Source organism: Amphibalanus amphitrite, unplaced genomic scaffold, assembly GCF_019059575.1.
Source record: "Amphibalanus amphitrite isolate SeventyFive unplaced genomic scaffold, NRLGWU_Aamphi_draft 000488F_arrow, whole genome shotgun sequence".
In the NCBI taxonomy this organism is placed as follows: Eukaryota; Metazoa; Arthropoda; class Thecostraca; order Balanomorpha; family Balanidae; genus Amphibalanus; species Amphibalanus amphitrite.
Window position 1 is genome coordinate 129,422 of NW_024881982.1, and position 25,349 is coordinate 154,770.

General features: G+C 47.2%; 1 protein-coding gene and 1 long non-coding RNA gene across 8 annotated transcripts; both read right to left on the minus strand.

Moving 5' to 3' along the window:
* Positions 1–1,882: 1,882 nt before the first annotated feature.
* LOC122392488 (2'-deoxynucleoside 5'-phosphate N-hydrolase 1-like) lies at positions 1,883–10,193 on the minus strand. Of its 7 annotated transcripts, none has more exons than XM_043387397.1 (5): positions 10,121–10,166; positions 8,105–8,322; positions 4,014–4,211; positions 2,996–3,129; positions 1,883–2,215 (listed from the first exon to the last, which is right to left on the minus strand). In XM_043387397.1, exons 3-5 carry the CDS (start codon positions 4,208–4,210, stop codon positions 2,106–2,108), a joined length of 441 nt encoding a protein of 146 aa, XP_043243332.1. In that variant the 5' UTR covers position 4,211; positions 8,105–8,322; positions 10,121–10,166; the 3' UTR covers positions 1,883–2,105. The 7 variants fall into 7 exon arrangements, with proteins under 7 accessions (XP_043243332.1, XP_043243333.1, XP_043243331.1 ...); XM_043387398.1 differs by lacking the exon at positions 10,121–10,166 and adding an exon at positions 8,675–8,711; XM_043387396.1 differs by lacking the exon at positions 8,105–8,322 and having other exon boundaries at positions 10,121–10,193.
* Positions 10,194–14,562: 4,369 nt separating this feature from the next.
* LOC122392491 lies at positions 14,563–17,124 on the minus strand. The gene is made up of 2 exons (XR_006258525.1): positions 16,821–17,124; positions 14,563–15,605 (listed from the first exon to the last, which is right to left on the minus strand). It is a non-coding gene; the product is annotated as an uncharacterized LOC122392491 (long non-coding RNA).
* Positions 17,125–25,349: the final 8,225 nt, after the last annotated feature.

A 25,349-nucleotide genomic window follows, 5' to 3' on the forward strand; every position in this document is an offset into this window, starting at 1 on the left:
TCGATGCTTTATCGGTTTTGCGTTATATCTAACTTACGGTTCCTTTCTCGAAGCGTAAATTTGCTTTTGTGCGAATTTTTGAAGGGAGAAACAACCCTAACCATACCGATAAATACACCGCACATCGGGCACAACGCAACGTGCGCGTTTCACGTCATACCTCAAAAGGAAACTAAGGAAAATCAAAATGTGAATGAACACGTTAACATTCAAAAGCGATAAATGCCCAACAGTTAATACAACCTCACAGGCTGGGAACTCTCTACCCCAAAATACCAGTTGACGACTTGACTCTTGAGTAAGAAATCGTACGTCATGGCCTTCACTGACACAGTTAACACTGCGGGCGACTGTTGGAATTTGTCATCGCTAACGTTTGGGGCCCGGTTATACGACCTTGCTCTGCATATATCATGCCTGAGAGCCGAGGCTCCGTTAACCCGCGCATGACTGGGGGGGGGGGGGCTCTACAGAGCCCCCCCCTCATGTTTTTCAGCAATATCTTCTAAACCGTTTGACGGATCAACACGAAACTTGCGGTACCCTCAGAGGCATCAATTTGACACCTTGTGTTAAAATTTCAACTTTCTAGCTACCATAGTTTAGCCGGGAATGACGTCAGAGTGACGTCATGTCGGCCGATTTTCATGCAAAATACTGAAATACGGCAAACGCTCTCAAGAGCTCAGTTTTAAAGCTAGATCCATTTTCTTTGCATGAGTGGACTACAAATACACGTAGCTATCGAACTGCTATCTCGAATTTTCGAAATGTTGAAAATATCTAAAAATATTTATTTACAATTACAAAAATATTTTTTTTATTTTTTTTTCAAAAAGTTTTTGAATTTTCGCAAATACCGGAATATATGTGATAGAACACACACTGATGAACTACATTTGCAAGTTTTAGCCCAATATCTTCAAAAATAGCCAAGTTATTCGCATTATTGTCAAAATTTTACAATTTTATGTTTTTTCAAATCCATTTTTCAGTACGTTTTTGACGTCGTACAGCAATATAAACGGCACCATCGTGTTCCTGAGCTCAAACTGCATCTGATAGGCACCTTTTTTGTTGAAAAATTTCATTTTCAAAATTTGACCTTTTCTGACCTGAAAGTGACCTGACCTCCGGTAAATTCAGCTAACAATGACCTCAAATGACACAGAAGACACTATTTTCGAAATCTACGAGTAAAATGGACCATAAAACATGCGTCACGTGACCGATACATGATATACAATTTTCGTGACCTAGGATGACCTGGCCTTGACCTTAAAAATTCGAAGTAAAAGTTCGGTACCCTCAGGGTATCTAAGGCATCCGTCAAGGAGTGCGTAAACCAAAAATGAGCCTGATCGGACCGGCGGTCCGGCGGTCAGAGCCCAAATTGTGAACTAACAAAAATGTCGATAATTTTTACTTTGACCTGACCTGTGACGTCATCGGTGACCTCGAGGTCACTGAAAATAGGTTTCGCTCGACAGTTTTTCAAGGGCTATCAGACGCCGTTTGAATTTTGACGATCGGCCCAGTAGTTTCGGAGATAGGAGGGGGGGGGGCTCTGGAGAGCCCCCCCCCCCCCAGTCACTCGCGTTATGGAAAATACCCCAGTCATGCGCGGGTTAAGAACGATCACTCAGGAAAAATAAAGCAAAAATAAGAAAGGTAGCAAAATGGAAAATAAGCAAAACAACAAGAAGATAATTTGCAAAAATGAGAAAACAAGCAAACAAGAATATTAATATCAGATAGGATACGCACTTCAATAGGTTAATGTGAAATTCACCTATGATGCTGAGCCCTATCACGCGATAAATAATGCTGATTGTTAAATGTAAATCACATTCAAGAATCAAGGGGAGCAAAAAGATAAAGATACAAAAATGCCAATTTATTTTCATTTACATAAGGAAGCATAATGCCCGCATAAAAAGGGCACCTGAGTACGTTTTCAACAAGGGGCAGAACATCGACCGGAGGCCGAAATATGCTCATCAAATCACTGAGATTGCACACGTAATGGCAGTCGAGTTTCTCTGTGCTCACCGGCAGCACTACCGGACCATCAGAGCACCACCTGGCTGACACCCATCACAGTGCTAGGCGGCAGAGAAAAAGTCGGACAGCACCTGTTCAAAGCTGTCGGCCGAGTAGTCCACCACCTGTATGTCCTTGGAGGGCGGCAGGCCGCGGATCATTGCCGAGAGACCTGCGGACGGGGGGCGGGCCGTCACCGCCGGCCGTCACCGTCCAGGGCTGGACACGCTCAGCGAAACGAACGGCAAACCCGACACAGGCGCCGGCCGCGGCAGACGGGCGAACGCCGGGCTCGCCGGGGATAGCGCCGGGGCACCCCACATTCCTACGGGACTTACACAGGGATTACAGAGGTGGATCACATTTTTGGTGACAAGTTTATCTAACATCGTTATCTAACAGATCGTTAGTCACCTGAGCGTGTGCTCCATTGGTTTAGGAGACATCTAAGGCGGATAAAGAGGTTGGAAAGAACGTGTTGCCCCTAATGCGCCGATACCTCATCCTACAACAGCCCAGAGGCGGAGCATAACCAAGGACAAGATGACAAAAAAAGAGCATCTGAACAAAATAACTCGCCCTTCGGCTCACTGAAAAAAAAAACTATATTACTGCCGTACTGCGGTTGATAGGCCAAGCGGCATAATCCCATAATGCACTACACAACTCTTTTGCTTGGTCCCAAAGTCGACACTGCTTATGATGTGCAACACTCATTGAAGGTGGGGGTGGGGGATGGGGATGCGCAAAGCGAACCTTCATCGTCAATTTAGTAAAGCAATGAGTTGGAATGACCATAGCTTGGACATGATCCAATTAGACATAAGTCAAGACCTCACCAACATAACATAACGTGCATAAACCAACAAACATAAACCAAGACAAAATAGCGACTCCTCTCGGGCGAGACGGCAGCGCTGCAGCGCGGCGGTCGGGCGGGCGGGCGACTCACGTTTGTCCGGCTGAGGCCGGTACAGGCAGAGCACGCGCCGGCCGCCCATAGCGATCCCTCGGCCGATCTCGTACCCGACTCCGAGCGAGGGCTGCGTCACCTCGGCCACGATCGTGTCACACTGCTCCAGCAGCCTGCCGCGAGCGGCCGACGTCGGGTCAGTGGGACCGCGGGGCACACCACACCACAGGACTACGGGTCAGACAGCTGAGCAGGGTCACACAGTGGGTGGGACCACCGGTCACATGGCAGGTCACACAGCAGGGTCACGGGTCACACAGCAGGGTCACAGGTCACACAGCAGGGTCACGGGTCACACAGCAGGGTCACGGGTCACGCAGCAGGGTCACACCACACAGCAAGGTCACGGGTCACACGGCAGGGTCACGGGTCACACAGCAGGGTCACGGGTCACACAGCAGGGTCACAGGTCACAGCAGCATGGTCATGGGTCACACGGCAGGTCACAGGTCACAAAGTAGGGTCACGGGCAACACAGCAGGGTCACACCACACAGCAAGGTCACGGGTCACACAGTGGGACCACGGGTTACACAGCAGGTCACGGGTCACACAGCAGGGTCACGGGTCACACGGCAGGGTCACGGGTCACACGGCAGGGTCACGGGTCACACGGCAGGGTCACGGGTCACACGGCAGGGTCACAAGTCACACAGCAGGGTCACGGGTCACACGGCAGGGTCACAGGTCACAGCAGCCTGCCGAGAGGTCGGTCACGGGTCAGCGGAGCCACAAGAAGCTCAGTACCTTATAAAACCTGTTAAATTGAGGAAGAAACTCCAAACCTTGTGAGTCACCATTAGCTCACCCCCAATCAACGCTTCCATCTCCCTCGCACTCTCTCGTTTAAATCTCAGCTGCCTTTCACACCCTCCCGACGCTCCTCCGTGAGATCTGATCGCAGTTCAACTCAGACTCACACCACCACCGTTGTGTGCCACTCCTCCGTTGGGCACCAGTTCGCCTGTTATCTCTCCCTCCCCCCTCCCCCATCTCACCGGACGTCCCTGTCGTGGATCTCGCGGTCTGTGGTGGCCGTGCCCTCGTTACTGCCCAGCTCCGTGACCTTGGGGTCAGCAACAAACTCAGTGAGCACGGTGCCGTAGCGGCGCAGCGCGGCCACCAGCCGGCCGTAAAGCTCCACGTCCTGGCGGCCGCCGCGGATCGAGCCGCAAAAGTAGATCTGGCGAGACATCCTGCAAACAGAATCCGTGGATGAAAACATCTTCTGGAGAAGTGTAATTTGTCATGCATCTTTATGTTTTAAATATGTAATAAGGTGTTCATACATAAGATGATCCTACCTAAGTGGGAAGGCAGATCCATCTTTATCTAACAAAAATATATAAAATGCTTGAAGTAGGCTCCAATCCCTAATGCTCCATGAGGCGATACCTGGCAACAGGACAAGTTGATGCCAAAATCTATCATTTCCATCAAAGCCTGTCCCACTCAACTGACTTCAGCTGGCTGCAGCTGCTCCCGCCATATGTAGACCATTCCCCATCTCAGGAGTACTCAGGAGTCTGGTATGGCATATATAGAATATAGATGGCCAACAGGACTCTGGAGCAAACCAAACTAGGACTCTCAAGTCTCAGTTCCCACCATCAACAGCTCAACCCTTCTCCAAATGAGCTACAAGACACTGACAATATGTACTATTGCTTCAGCTTCAGTTGAAACTGAAGCAGTAGTTGTAGCACCTGGAGGCTGGAAGCACTGATCAGCAGATACCTAGCAGCTAGCAGAATGCCATTAGCACCAGTTTATGGAGTTTATTGGTATGGCTTAATGGTAACCCAGTACTGATAAGGTACCACTCTGGACTCTGGAGTTGCTTAGGACCTGCCTGCAGTGCAGGCTGCAGCAGGCTGACTAACTACCTAAGCGCCAGCTTTTGATCCCATGCAACCTAAGGAGTCTTCCACTGCACACTAGGATAGCACCAGTGTGCTGTCATCTGTGGATGCATGGGCACGCACCGGGAAGGTCCCAATTCGCTGCCAAACTTGGGCGGATGCATGGCTGGCAATGTTAAGTAGGATGCAGATTGCAGGTGGGTTGAGAAATATCTTTAAAAAAAAACTACCAACAAACATAGCAAAAAGAAGCAAACAACATTCAAGATATCAGAGGAAGGTCACCAGATAGATCGCCCACTACCCAGGGCCCAGGCCCGTGGGTCAGATTGCTCCATCAAGGAATTACCTAGTGGTTACCTTACCACTTACCACCTTGAGTGCTACAGCGTCACAGTGACTCTACGTCACTTGTGGTGACAAAATTGAAACATTTCAATCTTACAAAATACAACAGGGTCACCCCAATCCCTCACATCAGTAGGCGGAACTATGGTCAAGCGTACCCATTTTCGGGAACGCATTTTCGTTCCCATGTTTGGGAACGATAAACCCAAATATGGGAACGCCATGTAGGCATTATTTAAAACAAGAAAAAGAACCGTTAAATGACGTCCAAAAAATATAAAACGATCGTGAACCGCCTGATATTTGTCTCAATATTGTTGGGAAAGAGTTTGATATTGTAAGGCCCATCGTAGTTTCAAATCGTTCCCCTCTTTCTAAAGCAGTCCATCATCCGGGCCGCGAGCCCAAATTTGGGAACGCTCTCGTACACTGGCGCTGCAAGCGTTCCTTATTATGGGAACGGCGTACCCAAAATTGGGAACGATTTCACCGACGCCTTTCAGGGGCTCTTTTCATTAACAAGCATCACGTCCAACGCCGCAAATTATTGTTAACGCAACAATCATCAGATGACCTTTCCGGCAAGACCGTCGCATGTTTCGCCCGGTCTTCTGCGCTTTTATTCCCGTCGATCTCGCAGCGGGCACGCCCCCCTCTGCAGGATTACGTAATTCACAACGCTCAGCGATGTTCAACAAGGTCTTCCATACCTATATCCACCGTCCGCGCCGAGGGTGGAGACATGTCAAGCACCTGTCTGTTTATCACCGATAGTTTACGAGCACAAGGAAGTATCCAAAAATGGGAACGCTGAATATGTTACACCCTCAAAACACCTAGTCCCAATGAAAATCTAGTTTTTTCCTTTCTTGATGAGTGTAAGTGGCAAAAGGCCTGGTAGGATGGGCACGAGGAATGATCGAAATCAGCATAAAAATTATAAATAAGCCACACAGAGCGACCTATATAAGAGAAATTCCCCCAAAACGATCACGCTTAGAAACACGGAAGACAAAAACCACGCTCATGACGCTCCTTATAAAACAACTCTAAACAGCTAGCATCCAAATAAAATATGTCTTTCCGGGATGATAAAATACAGCTGAATAATTTTAAACCACTGAAACTGAGTTTACAACAGTAATTCGGTAAAATCACTGACGTTCCATGCGGTCGTGCGCCCCGACACCAAATGTCAACAATATTACCCCGGGACTGTCCGCGTGTTCGCTTGCATATGTCAGCATCTGGTGTCGCTAGTATGAAACTTCATAACCAGGCGAAAATTATTATACTTGACCTCAAAATGTAAAAAACGCTTCATTTTCCTTAAAATTGCAAGTTAAATGTAGTATAACCCATGTTTTCACCATTCCGTCATTTCAAAAAATCATTAAAAATATCATTCCACGGTCAATTTCCTTGTTCAACGGTCAGATTAAAGATAATTTTATTGAGACTTAGTAGATACTTAAATTAGCGTGCACTTTTTTGAGACGTGATGCACTAATGAGTTTTAGTGGGCGAACGGCCGAAAAATTACCTTCCGTTCTCATAAATGGGAACGCCCGTTCCCATATTTGGGAACTCCGTTCCCAAAAATGGGAACGTTCCTATATTTGGGCCCGACTGGAAAAAATGCCTCCACTACGCTGAAGTTCTCGGCGGAGGTGATGCGCCGAAATTTCGGCGCAAGGGTTTATGCGCCGAAATTATTTTACCAAGCCATGCTTCATGCGCCGAAAATTTTCAAGGCTTACTGATGGCTGCAGGCTGTAGCCACGCACTTTTCGTCGAGGGGGGGGGGGCTGGCGTGTATGGTCTTCCAGTGACTACTGTCTACAGACGGTTGTTGGCACGGTCGACGGGATCGGGCAGACAATAGACATCAGCAGGCCATGCGGGACCGAGCACCAGCGTTCGCTATCACAAAATCTCCTGACTCACAAACTCACTGGCATGTTCCATAACGTAACCTTTATTTTGTTGCCCGGCTCTGATCAGCAGTATGTGCCCAGCCGGTGACTGACGCCTGACGGGGCCTTCAACAGGCGTGGTGCAAGCACGGCCGATGGGATCGGGCAGATACCAGGCCACGCGGGACCGATTGCCAGCGTCCGCTCGCAAACCACACGCCGGAAATACAGGAATCACAACGGTCAATACGCAAACGATAGCATACGTTATCTGAACTAGGGGATCCGACAATCCATAACCTCACTCGATCGGTGAACTGTTCCCGCCGTGGGAGAGTCACAATCAGGTTCACTGAACATGACTTAAATACCCTGAGACGAACACGAGACAAGATAAGTGATATTTAAGACGTTTAACTCCCAAGACATTTAACCCTCGCCGGCCGAGGGGGGTTGGTGCCACCCCTGACGGGTTTTTCGCGACTGCTCCGGAGCCGTTTGCGATAGAGAGATAGAGAAAACCGTCGATTTACGCCGAAGTACGCCGAAAATTTCGGCGCAAGCCGTCGATTTACGCCGAAGTACGCCGAAAAATTTCGGCGCAAACGCCCAACTACGCTCGAGTTCTCGACGAAAGCGTGCATTTTTTCCAGTCGGGTATTTGGGTACTCATGACCATAGTTCCACCTACTGACATTGCTTGATGTGGTTCTATTTTGATTTAGAAAATATACTGATAAAAATATGACATGAAATCATTGGCACAGGCAAAAGAGATGCTGGTGCGTCCCGTAGCAAGCCCTAAAAAATTGAAATAATTATCACCACAGCGTCTGCATGGATAAAGAAAGGTATAACAAGTAACAACACTGGATAAAGTATCTCAATCTGTGACCCAGGTGAATATTGCATTAGACAAAAACTGCTAAAAATACCTGTATTTAGGGCCTTGAAAATACCCACCGCACTCAAAATGTCGAACTGAAAAAATGATATGACGGAAATCCTTGCGGAAATCCTCTCTGTCTTGCCCAGTCTTGCCCAAACGTGGCGCCCAGTGTAGGTGGCGCTACGGTAAATGCATGGTGGGGCCAAATCCACTGCAAATTGGCTCTTGCCACTTGTTCGACCCTCTCGACACGCGCAGGGCGCTGAGCCGAGACTGAAGATTCATTGAAGCTCTTGTATGGGCATTTATGCAAAATATTAGCAATTAGTAACAATAACATCGGCTCTGATCGGCGGCCGGCTAGTACTCTTGCCGGCGCTCACATACGTGCTGGTTGCCCCGGCAACGGGCTATTGACCAATGAGAAGCGAGGAAAGTGCAACGTCACTGCGATTTTTCATATACCTGTGCCCCCCTGTAGCGCGCTTCTCATTGGTCAATAGCCCGTTGCCGGGGCAACGTGCACGTATGTGTGCGCGGGCTAGCGCGCTAGCCGGCCGCCGAACAGCGCTATCAATAGCATTCCCGAAAATACTTTTGTTTTAAAGGTATTATCAGGGTTTTTTCCGAAATTTCGGAGTTACTCAGTGAAACGTGTAGAAGAAGGTGGCTGAGGCCCCGATCCGAAGTCATTCGTCTAAAAATTGCCTAATTTCCAAATGGTGGGCCTCTAAAAAGTTAATTGTTTTCAAAACGGGCTTCGCTGAGGAAAACTAAATATTATAACCAAATATTTCGGCTTTATTGATCAGCCTTGTTCACTGGTTTGAAATACATTTTTCTCAAAAAACATGACCTAAAAATTCAAATATTCATACCGTGCCGTCAGTGATGACGATCCCCTAGCTTACGAAAAACCGAACAAATGAATGGTGGTGAAACACATTTCAAGGCACACTGTAACAGGCAAACGCACACATGTTCCTATCTCAACGCAATGTCCCAAATAGGGCTGATGGTGACCTTTCCGACCCCCCTGTTCATTGACGAATTGTGCACCTTAATCTCCAGTGCCTCACGGATTGTCCTACGCTTCCAGTTTCTTTCAACTGCCAATGTTTTCGCGTCTCTTGGATTTAATGATTTGTTGCATGAGTAGGCATGCTGAGCTGTTGCTGACGTGTCTGTGCGACCATGTTTTAAATCAGCCACGTGCTCCTTCATTCTGGTTGATTTTGGACTGTTTTCAGACAACACGGCTATCCTAGCCACGTGATAAAAAAGGGCTTTGATGTGCGAAACCAACAAAAAGATGACACAGACCAGGATACAGTCAATCAAAATGAGGTCACCCGCACAACATACATTTCGCTTCCATACGTAAAGGGGTTAAGTGAGCCCATAGCAAGACTTTTGAGGCAGCACCACATCAAAACGGGACACAAGTCAAGAACACTTTGAGACCATTTAATGCAGGTGAAGGACAAAGTGCCACCTGAGATGAAAAAAGGCACCGTCTATCAGATCAGATGTGAGTGCGGTGAGTCCTACATAGGAGAAAGTGGACGTCCAAAATCAACCAGAATGAAGGAGCACGTGGCTGATTTAAAACATGGTCGCACAGACACGTCAGCAACAGCTCAGCATGCCTACTCATGCAACAAATCATTAAATCCAAGAGACGCGAAAACATTGGCAGTTGAAAGAAACTGGAAGCGTAGGACAATCCGTGAGGCACTGGAGATTAAGGTGCACAATTCGTCAATGAACAGGGGGGTCGGAAAGGTCACCATCAGCCCTATTTGGGACATTGCGTTGAGATAGGAACATGTGTGCGTTTGCCTGTTACAGTGTGCCTTGAAATGTGTTTCACCACCATTCATTTGTTCGGTTTTTCGTAAGCTAGGGGATCGTCATCACTGACGGCACGGTATGAATATTTGAATTTTTAGGTCATGTTTTTTGAGAAAAATGTATTTCAAACCAGTGAACAAGGCTGATCAATAAAGCCGAAATATTTGGTTATAATATTTAGTTTTCCTCAGCGAAGCCCGTTTTGAAAACAATTAACTTTTTAGAGATCTATTAACCTGAGGACAAGAATAATGACGCTTCGGCAACAAATGGTGGGCCTCCAAAGTTGATCGGTCTGCCAGCCAGTACCTGGAGGAGGCAGTACCAAGTACTCGGATACATTTCCCTATAAGTCCATAGGCTTAACACTAGCTAGAGACTTCTAGAGATATTTTGTATGCCAGATAAGGCCGTCGCATCACGGACGTATAAATAAACTGGACCCGCAACCACCTCCATTCAGGTGAAGCCGACAAGGCGCCATATTACGTTGCCAAAAACCTGTGCTCTGAAAGGTCATCGAGCCAATACAATTGGAATTGCGTCTAAACGGATAATCGGATCGAGATGCTGGTGGTACCGTTCGACGGGTAATGCTTTCAGGCAGGTGATGATGCATGTCACAGGTCATTCGGTGTCACGTGGCGCGTGCCACGTGCCGACAAAGTCAGGAAGGGCAAAAACCTTTAAGCGACGCTCCAAATTAAACGGTGGGCGGCACAGGTGCCAAATTCACAGGTCACATGTCCCGGTGTTTGACCATTAACATATGGTGTGCTCGGCAGCAGGGGGTGCGGAATGCACGCGCCCGGGGCGAAAAACATGTTTTGAGGAGGCATCCTCCGACTCCGGAAAACCTTGACCTAGGCACACCAAATTTGGCACACTGACACGACTGGACGAGCGCTTTAAGGCGCTGTACAAATAGATGTGCTGGGGTACACGGTGCACGTGCTGTGCACGTGCAAACCTTTTCACGTTGCACTCTGTGTCACATATACGGCAGAGCGGGTAGCGCTAGCAAGCTCAAAGTGCCAAATATACACAGGCCAGCCAGAATGCATTCCCGCATAGTTATTGAGCATATCCATCTCCTGGTGGACCCCGAAGGTGCGCTCTGCACGTGCAAAAAATTGTCCGCGCCGGTCGGTGGGGATGCTTGGACACCCCATGTGGATTTATGTAAATATCTCGAAAACGGCGTTGTGTAGCGCCGCCGTTTTTGGCACACCTTTTCATACGTCTTTTTCACACATGCTGCGTAGCTTTCAGACTTAGGTCACTCAAGGTTAGGTCATCAGGTTACGTCCAAGTGACCTTATCTTAGGAAAAGTTATAGTGCCCGTCATAGCTACACAGACTGAGCAATCGGTCTAAAACGTTGGCAGCGATTACTAAGAGCACAATATATACGTAAAGTACCTCTAACTCGGAATTTCACTGTCAATGGCCTAGGGTCAGGGGCGCGGGAACTACTTTCCGACTGGGGGGGGGGGGGGGCACACCATAATAGAGATCAACCTAGGGTACCCCCAAATCTAGTTTTCTCACCGGTTTTAGGCCACTTGTTTTTCATCCCTCGGCTTTTTCAACAAAAAAAGAAAACATTTGCAAAAAAGTGTGGTATTCCGTCTCAAAGCTGTGGGGGCACCGCCCCCACGGTCCCAGAGTTGGGGGGGGCAAGCTGCCCCCACTGCCCCCCCCCCCGGCTCCCGCGCCTATGCCTAGGGTTCTGTTGATTTTGCGACCTTTCTTTTATAGGTAAGTCAATGGGAGACAATTAAACTGCGCTTCTGTTGCACGAAACTCATTAAACATACTAAACAATGCACTCAAATAACGGGACACGGGTAGCAGGGAAACGTGACAAATTTAATCGGGAAATTGTACCTGTGACTTCTACTTATGTCCTGGGGTTATTTCAGGTCATGATAGCCCTCCACAACATTTTGACAGTAACCTTTGGTAGAGACATGCATGAGCGCTAAAAACACTTTTGGTATGTTTAGTTCAACTTCGTAAATTGAGGTTGTTGCGAGTTCTACGGGTCGTTAATCAGGAATGTCATGTTTGTTTTGATCACAGCTGATGTTTTCATGCATTTAGGACAGGTCGGGTCAGGTCAGGTCAGGTCAACCAGTAGGTGTCCTGCCGCTTATCCATAGTAGGTGTCAACCACCACTGATGGCGTCGTAACATATTACGAACAATACGAAGGCACTAAAACTATAACTTCTTAAATGTTAAATTGAATGCTAAATTCAAAATCAGCTCCAAAAATTGTCCTAGGAACATGTAATTTGTAAAACTCGAAAAGGTGAACCAAGGTCATTAAAGGTCAGTGACCTTGACCTAATTTTCACGTGACTTCGACACCCACCATATTGCATGTGACCAACATTACCTATATCACATGTTTGAACGCTTGAAACCACGAAAAGACAGCAAACGCGCGGCTAATGCGAGCCGACATACGCCGAATCGCGATTCCGGCCAAACATGGTCTCGTGATAATAAATTAATGATGCTGATTTACCGCTACTCAGTCAAGTTAGAACCATTTCTTGGCCGCGGTCACCGTCCAGGCCACCACATAATCGTATTACACCGCGCTTGCTCAATGCTCAGTTCGTATTGTAAAAGCACTGCGGCACAGCATAGATACAGGCGCTCTGCTACTGCCATCTATGGGTGAAAGATGAAGATAATGGTTATTGCGGTACAGTATCACTACAGGCGCAAACAACGTGGAAACAAAGATGCCTATGCTGCGCTACCGGGCGATGGTAGCGTAAATTTGCGTTGCTGTGGGTAGCTTAAAGTTTTGGAGCCCGAATTCACGTAACCTGATGACCTAACCTTGAGTGACCCAAGTCTGAAAGTTACGCAGCATGTGTGAAAAAGACGTATGAAAAGGTGTGCCAAAAACGGCGGCGCTACACAACGCCGTTGTCGAGATATTTACATAAATCCACATGGGGTGTCCCTGTCCAAGCATCCCCACCGCCCGGCGCGGACATTTTTTTTTTGCACGTGCAGAGCGCACCTTCGGGGTCCACCAGGAGATGGATATGCTCAATAACTATGCGGGAATGCATTCAGGATGGCCTGTGTAAATTTGGCACTTTGAGCTTGCTAGCGCTACCCGCTCTGCCGTATATGTGACACAGAGTGCAACGTGAAAAGGTTTGCACGTGCACAGCACGTGCACCGTGTACCCCAGCACATCTATTTGTACAGCGCCTTAAAGCGCTCGTCCAGCCGTGTCAGTGTGCCAAATTTGGTGTGCCTAGGTCAAGGTTTTCCGGAATCGGAGGATGCCTCCTCAAAACATGTTTTTCGCCCCGGGCGCGTGCATTCCGCACCCTCTGCTGCCGAGCATACCATATGTTAATGGTCAAACACCGGGACATGTGACCTGTGAATTTGGCACCTGTGCCGCCCACCGTTTAATTTGGAGCGTCGCTTAAAGGTTTTTGCCCTTCCTGACTTTGTCGGCACGTGGCACGCGCCACGTGACACCGAATGACCTGTGACATGCGTCATCACCTGCCTGACAGCATTACCCGTCGAACGGTACCACCAGCATCTCGATCCGATCATCCGTTTAGACGCAATTCCAATTGTACTGGCTCGATGACCTTTCAGAACACGGGTTTTTGGCAACGTAAAATGGCGCCTTGTCGGCTTCACTATCTTCCATAGGAGGTCCATTGGGATCGTCAGTCCAGTTTATTTATACGTCCATGCGTCGCATACCAGATAAGGCCGCAACGGCCGTTCAACAGACGCGTTTACATAGGGTTTGTTGCGGGTGCAGTTATTTTTTTACATCTTAGTTTTTGTTTACGCGTTTTTAGACGTTTTTCGGCGCACTGTTGTTGAAGTTACACAGGTCTATTTTACAGCTATTTTTGATTCACAAAACTGCTGCAATTTTTAGAACTTTTTTTTGCATATCGACATTTTGATGGAATTGGAATGCATTGAAAGATGTTTATTCTTAAATCTTGAATGCCAATATAATAACAATGTGAGTCGAGCCAAGCTCGTAGCGAAATATTACGAATCAATGATAATAACAGTAACCGGCAGAAAATATGTAGTTACCGCCATTGTATAGATAATACTATACATTCCGCGTGAAATTGACAGGGGATACCACAATAATAATAGCCTAAACAAATATTGAAATAACTGAAAGCTCATAATACCCGCCTAGCACTGCTAACGCTGACCATTTTCTTCGAACATTAAATGCTTACCATACCCTAACATCTGAAGATAATGAACCTGAACCTCGAAAAGCGAGTTGTCGAGTTTCAGTCTCAGTTTGTGCGGTACTGGGATACATTCATTATCAGTGAATCAAATAAAAATTGTCCGGGGCATCATGCTGTGATTATATGAACCAGTTAATATGTATAAAATCTAGTTATTGGCCAAACGTAACGGCCATGGACCGTAGGTTGACGACCCCGAAATTTAGCGAAATGAAGTATAGGTTCAAGCACTTTAAATAATGCTGGTGCGTGGAGTTGAATAGTGATGTAAATGTGGCCACAGTCTACAAACACGATAACAAATATCGATTGCGCTTCCGCTTCGCTCAACGAGAGCCATGCTCGTTCTTGCTCATGAAACAGTGCATCCCCATAAAATGAAAAGTCTGAACGAATGCATTCAGGTTCCTACCTCTGAATCACCTTATATTGAGATCCGTTTCTTAACAGGAACACAAACGCGGCCCATCAATTTGTCAGTACTAAGGCAACAGCGTCTGACAAGTGACAACGCATCAAATGGCCAACTTCTGACACTATCTACCAATACGGTTACGGCAATAAAATTGCATTGCAAAATGCAAATAATATTGCACCATTTCCAAGCGCAGCTTGAAACCAAGTGCGACCAGCTAGTGTCATTTTCACAACCAAGTGCGACCAGTTAGTGTCTCGAGATACATTCCAACTGCATAGGTACCGCAGTAACCCATTAGGGGCGAAAGGAAACACATGACTTGTGTACGACCAGCGTTCTGTCAGCGTACGACGCATAAAGCATACTGCTCAAACAACTGCGATCCCGAACAACACAACACAGAGCTCCGAAACGAATGGTTTACAAAAGTCTACGACTGACGACATCGAAACAGTACGTTCATCGGGACTAGTCACATGACACGGTCAACCCAGCTGGGTTATGGGTACTAATTGCGCTTCAAATTGACCTCTGACAGCCATTTACTTACGCTAGTTTGATGCATAAAACTGTACATTGAAACTCAAGCGGCAGCACATAGGTCTCCATCAAGGTGGTTATATACAACAGAGCACCTCGCTAAAACGAGCGCGAGCCGCACTGTCACACTGACAGTTAACACTGAGCCGCGAGTCGTGACAGTCGCACTGAGTCATATGCACGCAGATGTCGCACTCACGGCACCGTTGCTGGCACTGCACTGCGGGTGGACACGCGCGGTGCAGTAGCTCCACGGTGTGCGGCTCACCGGAGGGATTATCAGTCTCCGACCGGACAGTCCAGGCGGGAAATGCGGTGTCTTCAATCATGACCGCCGTCCCCGTCTCCGCGGAGTGCCGCACGGCGGCGACGCGGCGGCGTCGGATCTTGAGCTGGTGGACACTGGACTCCTGCCAGAGCTACCAGCTTCAGCCCTTCAGCATCCTGTCATCAGCAAACTCCAGCAGAGCTCCAATGCAACTGGGAAAATAAAATTTATGCTGTTAAGCTAAATCATGCAAAACATTTCCTTGCACAGGATTCTCTTGCGCAGTTCAGCAAAATCTTCTGTGATATCCATGGCCGTGACAAGAGGACTTGATGCCATTGTAAAAAATATAGGTTCATTGGTTCTCATTTACCCACATCGAGCCTCTATAGGTACCATTCATTGGTATATCATGAAGTATGTTAACTACACAATATGTATGCAACAGACTGACATGAAATATGTAGGAATGGCAAGAGAGATGGGTAAATAAGCTAAATAGGTTGCAGGATTTATTGGCACCAAACAGGTCAGAAAGTAGAAGTTCAAACAATCTTACAAACTACACCAGAGAAAGTCTTTGAATTAGGCACAAAATTATGCCACAGAAATAAAAACAATGTAGTTTTGTAGAGCATTTCCCAAAAGATAATTGTGATTCAGCCTTGCTCCCATCTGAGATTGAATAAATACAAATTATGAGGTGAAAGTTACTGAAAAGCAGTTTTTTTAGAAAACAGCTTCAATCCATGTTTGCCTGATTTCAAACTCAAGGCAACATCTCATAGCTTTGACAGCATGAAATTTCATTATTGAGGTTACAATTTCCATAATCTTGTCGTTGTCACAAACAGTGCACTTAATATGGATAACTAACACCAAATCAGCCAACCTTGTATCTTTATCTGGTGAAACTCAAGAAACCAATAAAGCAAACAATTTCTGAGCAAAACATTTAGGTATTTGACAAGCTCGACAACTGCCATGCAGCCTAATGCTCGTTGTTACAGATAAAATACCTACTTTTCAAATATAAATTTGGAAGTTCAATATATAATGAAACACCCAGCTCAATAGAGGCAATTATGATAATGACAGCAGGTAAGCAAAGTAAAAACAAAATCAAATATTTCTTCTACAGAAAAAAGCACTTGTACCCACTCAACTTAATTTTACTAAATCACTTATTTGAATGATCAGTCATCACCAGACTTGCAAAAAAACTTTCTAGATATTATGCCACAAAAAAAACAAAGTATCTGAAATTGCACAATATAAGCACCAGCCAGTGGAGTGGTATGATGGGGTCTCGTAACTTGAACGTTCGGTCTGTAAGAGCATGCCTGACTTGACTTAACGGCTTTGAGACATCACCTTTGCAGCAGCTCCTCCTATTCTTTTTTAACATAAACTTAAACTATCATTACCATGCTATGATGATGAGGTGGCTGGTTTCGGGCGCATGAAAAGTAGCAGTCCTTCTTTCATTCTATTTCCTTGTCTTCACATGCTGCACAAAATGTTTTTTCTTCCACGTTCCTTCTGTCATTATAAAAAATAATAGGTATCATAATTGCTTCACTTCTTCTTTATATTCCAAGTATTGCTGCTGCAATTCATCACATCTCCCGTTAGTAAACCATTGCCCTATGGCCGCTAAAGTAAATAAGTGGAATGCGCCAGAAATTGTCAAAATCGCGCCAAAATAGCAAACTAAGATGAGAAAAAATAACCGCACCCGTTTGTTGCAAGCTTATATCTCTGTCCGTGATGTTGCAAAATATGCCAATGGTGCTGAACAATTTACAAAATGATCCCCTCTAAATATTTGAAGACCACTGCATCGAAATTATCGCCAAATTAACGAGCTAGGGCCTCGTCAAATATGCTATGTAAACCGGGTTAACGTTACGTGGGGAAATTGGAGAAATCTAAAGACTTTTTTCTCTCTGACGTCTCCACTCCGCAACTGGCAAGCGTTGTTAGCATTGGCTCGTGTCGTCGTAAATAAGATTTGTTTGACGGATATTCCGTTAGTTGAGTGTGTTGTTGTAATTTCTGAGGCTGTATGAGTTGAACGGAATGGCGCCATCCCGCCAAGTGCGAAATCGGCGGTGTAGTGTGAAGGGTTGTGGAAAAACAAAGGCTGATTGTCCCGAACTTGAACTTCTTCCATGTTCCGAAAAACCATGTCAAGTAAGTTCAATTTGAAATGCTGGAGATTGCGGGGCAGGCACTAAGTGAAAAACAGTTGCATATGTGAGAAATTTGGTTTCCGGCTGCGTTAGACTGCGAAACTTTCGGAGCACTCCGAATTCCTCGGATAGACGGTGCCTGGAATAGACGGTGCAAGGCAACCTGACAGCTGACTTTAATGACAAGCAGACGCCAGTGGTGAGCCTGTTCTGTCTCTGTCTGTCTTTCCCTACCTCCCTCCCCCCTCTCTCTCTCTCTCTCTCTCTCTCTCTCTCTCTCTCTCCTCTCCCTCCCCCATGCATACATTATGGTGCGCGCGGCGCGGGACAGCCGACGCCCGGCAGGCTCTGCTCTGAAGGACACCGTGTGTCCTAAATATGAGGCTATTATGTATGCGCGCCAGCGCGACGACGTCATGAATGCTTTTAAGGCGTTTGTCGTAACCTTGTGGAACAAATAATGATTTAACTTTATCTTTGGAGCGATTTTAGACTTAATTCCTACATAACTCTAAAGTACCGCAGAGAGACTTTGCAATAAATTGGGGAGAATTAGGAGACCTGGGAACCGGGGAAGGATGACTTTACTCCTATTCACAGAACTAGCACAGGCGCACGGAACCATGCATTCTACAATGACATGCAGGCAATGAACGTTGGAATCGAGCCATGACGTTCGAATCAATGGGCGACCAGCCGGAGATGCGCTCAGGTTTCGCTCTTCCCCCTGGAAGGAGATGGACGGTGCAATGGTGGTCCGTCATCGATTACGACCAGTCCGGATCTACATATGCTGGGTGCATCAGCACAGGCGTCGAGCGTGGCAATCATTAAGCGCTGCACCTATCAACGGTAACATCGTCTAGTTCAATCATCTCTCAACTTCAGTTAGTTTCGTCCATGTTAACTGACCTCCAGTCAGGTGATCAAAGAGCAGTGGACAGTATCAACGGACAGGTGGTAACTGGTAAACCTTTCGCGAGTCGCAATGGAGGCGCGACAGGGGTGACATATCGTGCATATCTTGCGATGGAGACGTAACAGTGACGGGATACCGTGCAGTGTTGCCGATCGGGTCTAGCGAGACCTGGTGGAAATGTGGAGGCAAAAGGTAAACGGTCGTCAATCTTTACAGTGTTGGTAGAGATATATAGGTAAAACGGTGTGATAGTGATTAGATATTAGATAGACTTTTAGCGAGTTCTACGAGCTGTTTTAGGAATATCTATAACTGGAATGAATGACCTGTTATCTACGAAAGCGTAACATGGCTGGTGGTGGTAGTTGATTAGCGAACTAATCTGTTCTCCATTTACCTATGTATAAAGTGTGGAAAACTTCGTGACCGGCCGTCCTCACATCGCACTCCGAGCAGCGGGCCGCCTGGACTCGGAACGCGCGGCCAAGGTTGCGTCGGCCTGACGGCAACGCCGGAGGCATAGACGCGCACGTCAGCTGCACCTCTGGACCAGTCGACCAAAGAAGACAGCGCGAACCAAGGCCAAGAGAACACGGCGGCCGGACGAGGGTGCCCGAGGCAGGAATTCGCCGCCCGGCCCGAGCGGTGGGGCGCGTGACGTCACGAGGCGCGCCCGGGGTGGGAACTGCGTCGGGGCTGGGCTGCTAAGGGCCTGAGGCTATCCGGCCCCTGGTCCGCTCGTCGACGACAAGATGGCGGTGCCGTGTAGCTCCTCCTCCCGGCGGAGGTCTGGGGAGGAGGCGAGGTTGGCCGTGACCGAGTGATATAAAAAGCGTGTGTTCGGCAGTTCGGGCTGCACTTCCTTTCTCTTGGGAGCTCTCGCTCATTCGTGGTGCTGACGCCGCTCGCGGGTGACGACTCGACACTTCTCTCACAATGTAAGTACCTGGGGCCTATCTTCCACCCAGTCGGAGGTCTCTGGACTGAATTCTTGCACTGCCCTAGTCGCGTCCCTGGCTAGCTGGCCGGGGAGCGAGGGGGTTTGAGCCTGACTTTGGCTATATTCACTTTAGCAGTGCACGGTTACCGTGACATTGCTCGTTTTCTGGCTCTTTTTGTTTGAATTGTTCGCTTTTATTTATTTCGGCCTTTTCAATTACAATACATATTTAATATGTATACCTTCTACGTTCTTTCTCGAGGTTGGAAATGATTGTGGAAACGCTGGCAATATGATGATCCGGACACGAACGGGTTTGTGGGACACATGGTTTTTGGTCGATCAGTAAATACCCCTAGACAACGGCTAAAGGATTGTTGAGTGTTAAGACGATACCCCTAGACAACGATTGAGTAGGATTGTGCAGATGACACAGATTAGAATACCCCTAGACACACGAGGAATATTAGTAGAAGCTACAACAACAGCCAGTAGGCGGGCCTGAATCCTTCCACACACCCATCCTTGACCCACTCTACATCCTCATCCTTCTCCCAAACATCCTCATCCTTATCCCCATCCCAAACACCACATATAAATTCACACTGGGGGCTCGTCCGGGATATGATCTTAATCAGATCGATTAAGAGACCTGGTGAGGCACCTACTGTCTTGTGACCGTTTAATAACCTTGTTTATGGTCGGGAATCCGCTTCCGAACAATAATCACGTTCCGCCTCGACTCGACCGTCAGTGAAAGTAATTGAGGACGGTGTGTGCAAAACGCGCACAAACAGTTTCTGTGGGTCGGTTAATGTTCACAGTACCGCGAGCCTAAGGTTAAGGTTGGAATTGAAAGTTACGGATACGATATGGGCACGATCATTACACACAGACAACGGGACTGGGAAGGTGCGCGGAGGGCGTTGACCTTTTCGCACGGCAAGGGTTACAAACACCTGTAACCATGAGTTATTCGGTGTCCTTATTACCGTAAGGTATTATTCGGTAATGGTGCAAATTTGCATGTTGATCCGCTCGATCAAGAAGCCGGGATGTGTTCCTGCGCCAGCATGTGGTTGGGAAGTTGTGTGTGCCGGGGGTTGCATCTTGATCTGATCGATCAAGAGACCTGGGCGTGGTCCTGTGCCGACAGGTTGTGAAAAAGTTGTGTGCGTGCTGAGATTTGCATCTCGATCTGCTTGAGCTAGAGATCTGGAGGTGTTCCGGATTCGGAATGATGTTAGGAATTAGGAAGTTGTGTGGTTGGCTTCTGATTGGGTATTTTCATTATAACGCTATTTCTATTAGGTTTGACGTCATTCAGCTGGATTTTGCTCCGCTTTCAAATGTCATTGTAACCGGCATATTGGGGACATTTTTCGGCTAATTTTGCAGTTGTATGGCTTCCATAATATCTGGAGAATTAAGCTCGGCTAACGTCGGTTTAATTGGTTTCTTAGGGAATTTCTGATGGGATCCATTCGATAATTTCATGTGACTTCATTCTGACTTGCATTTACAGCAGCTAGCATCGCCTGGTGACAGTTCGTTTTATATCATTCACGGTATAATGGTCGATTAATATTTTGGTTCTGTACCGTGAATTGCATCGGATTTTCGTCAAGCTTAAAACATTTCTTTGCTGGTTTTATTTATTTGTATCTCAGCTTCCATTTTAAGAGTCTATAATTGTACTTCGGTTACGTTTTTTTATTGCAACAACATTCATGATTGAATTACAGCACGGGAAGTAACGTTATCTCTTCTCGGTTGGTTTTGTTCCAAGGGCCTATAGTATGACGATGGCCGCGACACAGTAGAGATTTCCTACAAAATTGATAGAATATTTTATTTGCCGTTCAATTATTTCAATAGCAGCTATGCTTCGGATGTTTACGTTTCACAGGCGGCTCTCGCAACTCCACTTTATCGGGGTCTCTGTTGGCGAAAGTGCAGCACGGTCGGTGAAAGCTTTCAGGTGGAAGTAGGACACCGCTGTACGCACACGCACTCGCCCAAGGCTAGCGGTGACGTGGTTACTGCGCGCCTCACGGTCAAGGTCACCACAGGCGGTTACACCGATTACACTGGACAGATTCACCGGAGGACAGCAGGGCAGAGTTTGTGAACACTTGGGCTGTGTCAACACCCGGAGTTGGAAGTTAATGAAATGTTTAACGTATTGCAGTAACATTTTATTTCAAAATAACAGACATTTAAGGTATATATTATAGTAAGTGCTATATTCAAACTAAAGCCTTTTTATCACAATTCAGTTAATGGTTAAATTTGCTGGCTAAATCTTGACTTTCCTTTGATGTGCATGATTGTGGAATTGAGTGTGACCTTACGTGTGTTACGTGCTAATTGATCTGTGACATGTGTGTGTGTGACGCATGAGAATTGATGTGAATGCTTAGTGCTTACAGCGTGACTAATGACACAATGACTAGACGATCATCCCCCGTATCAAACAAACTTTTGGTCGACGGAGATTTAAGGGATATTAGGTATTTACTTTTGAAACACTTAAGTAGAGTGTGAGGACCAGAAGTAAGCTCTGCTTACCATGACGGAGCAGACGTAATGACGGTTTTGACGGTAATGTCTCACATGATAGGTGCAGGACAATTACAAACGGAAATTGTTACTTGGCAGGCGAACACGGTTATTATGATAATTTTGGCACTGATACCTAACGTAGGCACCGGGGTAAATGTGACGGTGATACGGGACGACTCGGCCGCCACGAGGTGGGGCCACCAGCACGTTGAAAGACTACGGCTGGCATGAGGTCATCTGGCGATCGGGTGCTTGGAGTGTCCGGACGTAGAGTCTTAGATAGGAGGATAAGTCGCCCAACTCTACGGGCCGGGAATAGCGTATAGGGGCAACTCCCCCTGGGCAATACGCGCTGCTCGGCTGCGCCTGATCAGCGAGCCCAGCAGTTTTGGACACTGCCAGTGACGAGGCGCCAGAGGGGTACAGATCGAATAATGGGTGACGTCTGCGTGACCCCACGACAGTCATTGGAAGAGAGGATATCAGTTGCCCTCGTTTCCGTTTTCCTGGTTCTAGCGATATCGAAACCCGAGTGCGTGGAGGCGTCTGCCCGCGGGGTATGACGGAATTGGCGTGGATTGCCCACCCACGGCCCCTTCAGCGACGGGAGGAGACGAGAACTATTATAATTCATGCCCGAAGCCGACCATTCGGAAGGTTTCGCTCGCGGCGGCGATGACAATGGCAAATTTCGACTCAGAGACGATTCTTTTGTCGAGGACAGGCTCGTGGCCATCTGCTTGACAGTGGTGTCAAGAGGTCATGAAAACCCTTGGGAGAGGGTGGAGGCGTGCGATCGAATTGGTCTGAGGGAGACGATTCGGAGACTGAGGTATCTTCCTGTGGGGAGAAGGATGCAAAAAAAAGCTAGAAACGACAGCGGGTCCGCGGACAGCTTGTCGGGGAAGAACCCCTCTACGCTTGCGTCAGTTCATGCAGCGGTCACGCTGGAGGTCCACAGGGACCGGTGACCACCAGGTCGCTCAAGTCCTATAGGGATATATAGGGCGAGGAGAGAGTGAGAAAGAACGTGCACAGTTCGGTGCATTTTGGGCGAGGGTGCATCTTTTGTGTGCATCTTTGACGATCTAGCTACTGAGCTGGATTATATTTTTATCTGGTTTGGCGTAACTTGCTAGATGTTCGGAACCAGGTGAAATACCTTTTGAACATTTTTTTTTTTTACAGAATTCGAAACAAAAAATGTTAGGAACGGTCAAGTGCGTTGCGATCCAGTGGGCACGACATTGAATAGTCATGAGGACAGACCAATGTCGTTAGCAATAACCGGACGGTTTTGGGCTTTAGTACGGTGAAATATACGGTGAAATATTTTGAGGTCTCGAGAGGTTTTTTTTTAATGTCCAAGTTTACCTAGTACACGTCTGATATCTTGTTGTGGATGAGCACTTGATAATTATCGATGGACTGGCAACCCAATTTACCCAGTGACCGCTACTGAATGTCATAACCGCTGGTCTGTTGGCATGGGCGTTTGCAGAGATAGTCGGACCAAAGGTCGGCGAGATCAACTCAACCAGCGACTGCTATCCCATGAAGTCGTGAGTTTCCTTAAAGACAGCAGAGTGACTAACCCACTGTTGGGATAACGTAAAAACAACCTGTGAGAATGTAAACAACGAAATGGTCGGTTGGCTCTTGTCTCGACTAGCACTGATGTCCTCTGACTACTCTGAGAGTGCAAAGGCAGAATATGGTGAGCAGTTGGCGTTCAAGGGTAAATGGTCGCAGATGTCCTCAGTCCAACCCTTACGATGGCCAGTAATGTCACGAGCGGGATCTCAGCTTATCGGTGGCTAAGACCAGCCGACGTGGGATGACACAGCATGAGATGCAGTCACTCCCAAAGGAACATTCGTTCCCTGCCCTCAGGATCGGTCGACCCCATGCACGTGAGGAACACTTCACGAGTACTGGTACGTCGCTTACCGTATGCAAGAGTGGCAATGTTTACTCCTATGAGGGGTCAAACAGCACAAGTGAGACCAAGGCGTGACGGCATCTCAAGTGGTGTTCTGTGTGACTACCAAGCAACCAACCTCCCCGAGACCTTTGTCACTATTCTCGCCCCGCACACTCAATAAGTAGGGACGAAGACATCTGTCGCACAAGTCCTGACAACAGAACAACTTACTATTTTCTTGTATAACAAAACCCTCCCGTGAGGATCCAAACGACAGGGACAGCAGTACAATTAAATGCAACTCCTGGAAGGAACGTACTTCCTGCCCAATTTGCAACGGACAGTGAGTGAAAGACATACGGTACGCAGTACAGGCTAAAGGGTAAACCATCCAAGCTCCAATTTATTCAGAGCTCAGATTCATCTTTTGATCTGGTCGGATGTATATGATTGCTTGGTTACAAAATTATGCTCTGGTGCAGCAGTGGGAGACGGAGAAGGTTGGGTGCTAATGAATGGGGGAAAATAGGCTATCATGTAGCCATAACCGATGACTAAACACACTTTTCGTTAGAATTGGTTTAGATTTACAGAGGCAAAGACAGCCAAACGGCGTAGCCATGGACAGTGGACGAGAAAATGGTCATGGTTGTAGGTGATGTCGGACAATGGACAAATGGAAACAACCGCTTTTAACATGTCGTCGTATAATTGTATCGTTTTAAAAGTTGATTCAAAAGTGCAATGGCGGCAATAAGAGGAACAGCAGAAGCTTCGGTTCAAAACCCATAGGTGGTAATCATCATTTTGTTATAAAAAATGGAGGAATGTGAGAAATTTGGTTTCCGGCTGCGTTAGACTGCGAAACTTTCGGAGCACTCCGAATTCCTCGGATAGACGGTGCCTGGAATAGACGGTGCAAGGCAACCTGACAGCTGACTTTAATGACAAGCAGACGCCAGTGGTGAGCCTGTTCTGTCTCTGTCTGTCTTTCCCTACCTCCCTCCCCCCCCTCTCTCTCTCTCTCTCTCTCTCTCTCTCTCTCTCTCTCTCTCTCTCTCTCCTCTCCCTCCCCCATGCATACATTATGGTGCGCGCGGCGCGGGACAGCCGACGCCCGGCAGGCTCTGCTCTGAAGGACACCGTGTGTCCTAAATATGAGGCTATTATGTATGCGCGCCAGCGCGACGACGTCATGAATGCTTTTAAGGCGTTTGTCGTAACCTTGTGGAACAAATAATGATTTAACGTTATCTTTGGAGCGATTTTAGACTTAATTCCTACATAACTCTAAAGTACCGCAGAGAGACTTTGCAATAAATTGGGGAGAATTAGGAGACCTGGGAACCGGGGAAGGATGACTTTACTCCTATTCACAGAACTAGCACAGGCGCACGGAACCATGCATTCTAC